The sequence below is a fragment of the Sinocyclocheilus anshuiensis genome, unplaced genomic scaffold (genome assembly GCF_001515605.1).
Source record: "Sinocyclocheilus anshuiensis isolate Anshui unplaced genomic scaffold, SAMN03320099.WGS_v1.1 scaffold255, whole genome shotgun sequence".
NCBI classification, from domain to species: domain Eukaryota; kingdom Metazoa; phylum Chordata; class Actinopteri; order Cypriniformes; family Cyprinidae; genus Sinocyclocheilus; species Sinocyclocheilus anshuiensis.
Window position 1 is genome coordinate 582,840 of NW_015549578.1, and position 2,541 is coordinate 585,380.

The window sequence follows — 2,541 nt, forward strand, 5'->3', positions numbered from 1 at the left end:
CACATTTTCAGGTTTCTCCAGAAATATTTGACTGGGTTCAATCCCAGGCCGTGGCTGGGCCACTCAAGGACATTCACAGAGTTGTCTATAAGCCACTCTTGCTGTGTGCTTAGGGTCGTTGTCCTGTTGGAAGGTGAACCTTCTGCTCAGTCTGAGGTTCTGAATGCTCTGGACTAGGTTTTCATTAAGGCTGTCTCTATATTTTGGTGCATTGAGCTTTTCTTCTACTCTGATGAGTGCCTCAGTCCCTGCCACTGAAAAACAGCCCCACAGCATGAGGCTGTTACCAGCACACTTTACTTTTGGGATGGTACTCTGCAGGTGCTGAGCAGAGCTGGTTTCCTTCAAACATGATGCTTGGAATTGAGGTTCATCAGACCAGAGAATCTTGTTTCTCACAGTCTGGGGGGTCCTTTAGGTGCTTTTTTGAATACTTATGGAATCAAAGTTTTTTATTTTTAATAAATTTGCAAAGATGTTAAAAACCTGTTTTTTGCTTTACCATTATGGTGTATGGATTTAAAGCAGTTTAACATAAGGCAGCAACATAACAAAACGTGAAAAAAATATGAATACTTTCGCAAGGCACTGTAGTCCAGCTCGAAGGTTTGAGCCAAAAATTGACAAGAAAAAAGTCCTACAGAATACAAGCACACATTTCACCTATGAGAGCAGCTAGTACATCCTATTAAAAAACACTTACTGTATTTCCCAGATTACGAAGACCCACCAGGCCCTGGGCACTCTTTGAGTTCTGAAAAACAGAGAGGAGATGAAATGTTAGCACAGGTCATAGTCTAGATGACAGCGACTAGTCACACATTTCAAGTAAGCTGTCAAATGGATTGAAATGTTGCTCTCATAAGATGCGGTTAAATTAGCCGAAATTTTGCAGGGCAAAAAGGTCGATTTTCAATAGTAGCTCACACATATTTGACTTTCAGACCTTTCTGTTGGTCAATGTGGCTAATTTAGGTGACCAACTTAAACACTAATGAAATCTTTGACTTTTTTGCCCTCACGCAAAACTGAAATTACTGCATTTCGAAATTCCAGCCAGGATCATTAAATGTGACCGCACTTCAAGTCAAATCGTTCCAGGAAACGGAGATCTATGTTTCCATACAATCAGTTTTTTTGGTAGAGGTGCTAGAGTGCTAAAGCGGACTGGCCAGTAATCTGACACTATGTTGTTTTCTGTCATGCCAAAGCACGGGAGGGGAAACGTGATCCTCCCTGTGCTGGAACGTCAAATGGATTGAAATGTTGCTCTCATAAGATGCGGTCAAATTAGCCGAAATTTTGCAGGGCAAAAAAGGTCCATTTTCAATAGTAGCTCACACATATTTGACTTTCAGACCTTTCTGTTGGTCAATGTGGCTAATTTAGGTGACCAACTTAAACACTAATGAAATCTTTGACTTTTTTGCCCTCACGCAAAACTGAAATTACTGCATTTCGAAATTCCAGCCAGGATCATTAAATGTGACCGCACTTCAAGTCAAATCGTTCCAGGAAACGGAGATCTATGTTTCCATACAATCAGTTTTTTTGGTAGAGGTGCTAGAGTGCTAAAGCGGACTGGCCAGTAATCTGACACTATGTTGTTTTCTGTCATGCCAAAGCACGGGAGGGGAAACGTGATCCTCCCTGTGCTGGAACTCTGACGAACTTACCTGGTGCTGGCCAGGATGTTCACACTGACCACATTTGTCCCGACCGCCTCAGTAGCAAGGCAGTCAATATTTGAAGAACAAACAGTTCATGGCAGTATATATCATACCAGAAATGTTCAACAAACTCATTAACTGGGTATTATCTAAATCCATGCTTCCATAGAAAATGCTTGCTGAACACCCATTTCATGGGAACAGGCTCACCAGCCCAGTTTGCCTTACTCTGCTGAGTAATATCAACGCTGCCAAAAATAGCATCCTTTCACATGGGATGTCCGCTCATTGGCTGATTTGTCATCGTCACTGCAACACTGATCCCGGCAGCCATCTCTGACAGCCATATCTTCTCACAAGATTTTTACAGGCTCTAAACCAAGACATCATATGAAAATCTGCAAATACCAACATCCTACATCATACTGTACTAAAACTGAGAAATCAATATGAAGGCCAGATGAAGAAAACGTCCTGCAAGTAGGTCTATTTTAGTTTGTTGTGATTCACTCTGAAGAAGACATCCACTGCTGTGTGAAATGAGACAATAGCTATGTTTCCATCCAAAGATGCAAATGTAACTTATGCGCAAAACTGGAATATCGCATAAAACATTTGCAAATAAAGCACCGTTTCCATCCAACGAGTCAAAGAGAACAAAATCGTCACTTCCTGATAAACTGGCACTAAATATCTATAAGAAAACTAGGAGAAGCCACTGAAAATAATAATTTTCATATGTAATAAATTACTTGCACTTCAGAGATAGCAGACGTAACACAATAAATGTGGTCATTGCTTTTAGAGGTGGATGCCTGCTGTTTGGGAACGCAGTCATGTAAGAAAGTAATTATACAGAAATACTTTGATG

General features: G+C 40.9%; 1 protein-coding gene across 1 annotated transcript in view; it reads right to left on the reverse strand.

The window, feature by feature from the left end:
* LOC107657545 (ubiquitin carboxyl-terminal hydrolase 2-like) overlaps positions 1–790 on the reverse strand; it is a gene marked incomplete at its 5' end in the record, with an annotated part of 11,332 nt that extends 10,542 nt beyond the window's left edge. The window contains one exon of the mRNA XM_016445683.1: positions 704–790. Within this exon, the coding sequence (XP_016301169.1) occupies positions 704–790 (87 nt within the window). The remainder of the gene's footprint in view (positions 1–703) is intronic.
* Positions 791–2,541: the final 1,751 nt, after the last annotated feature.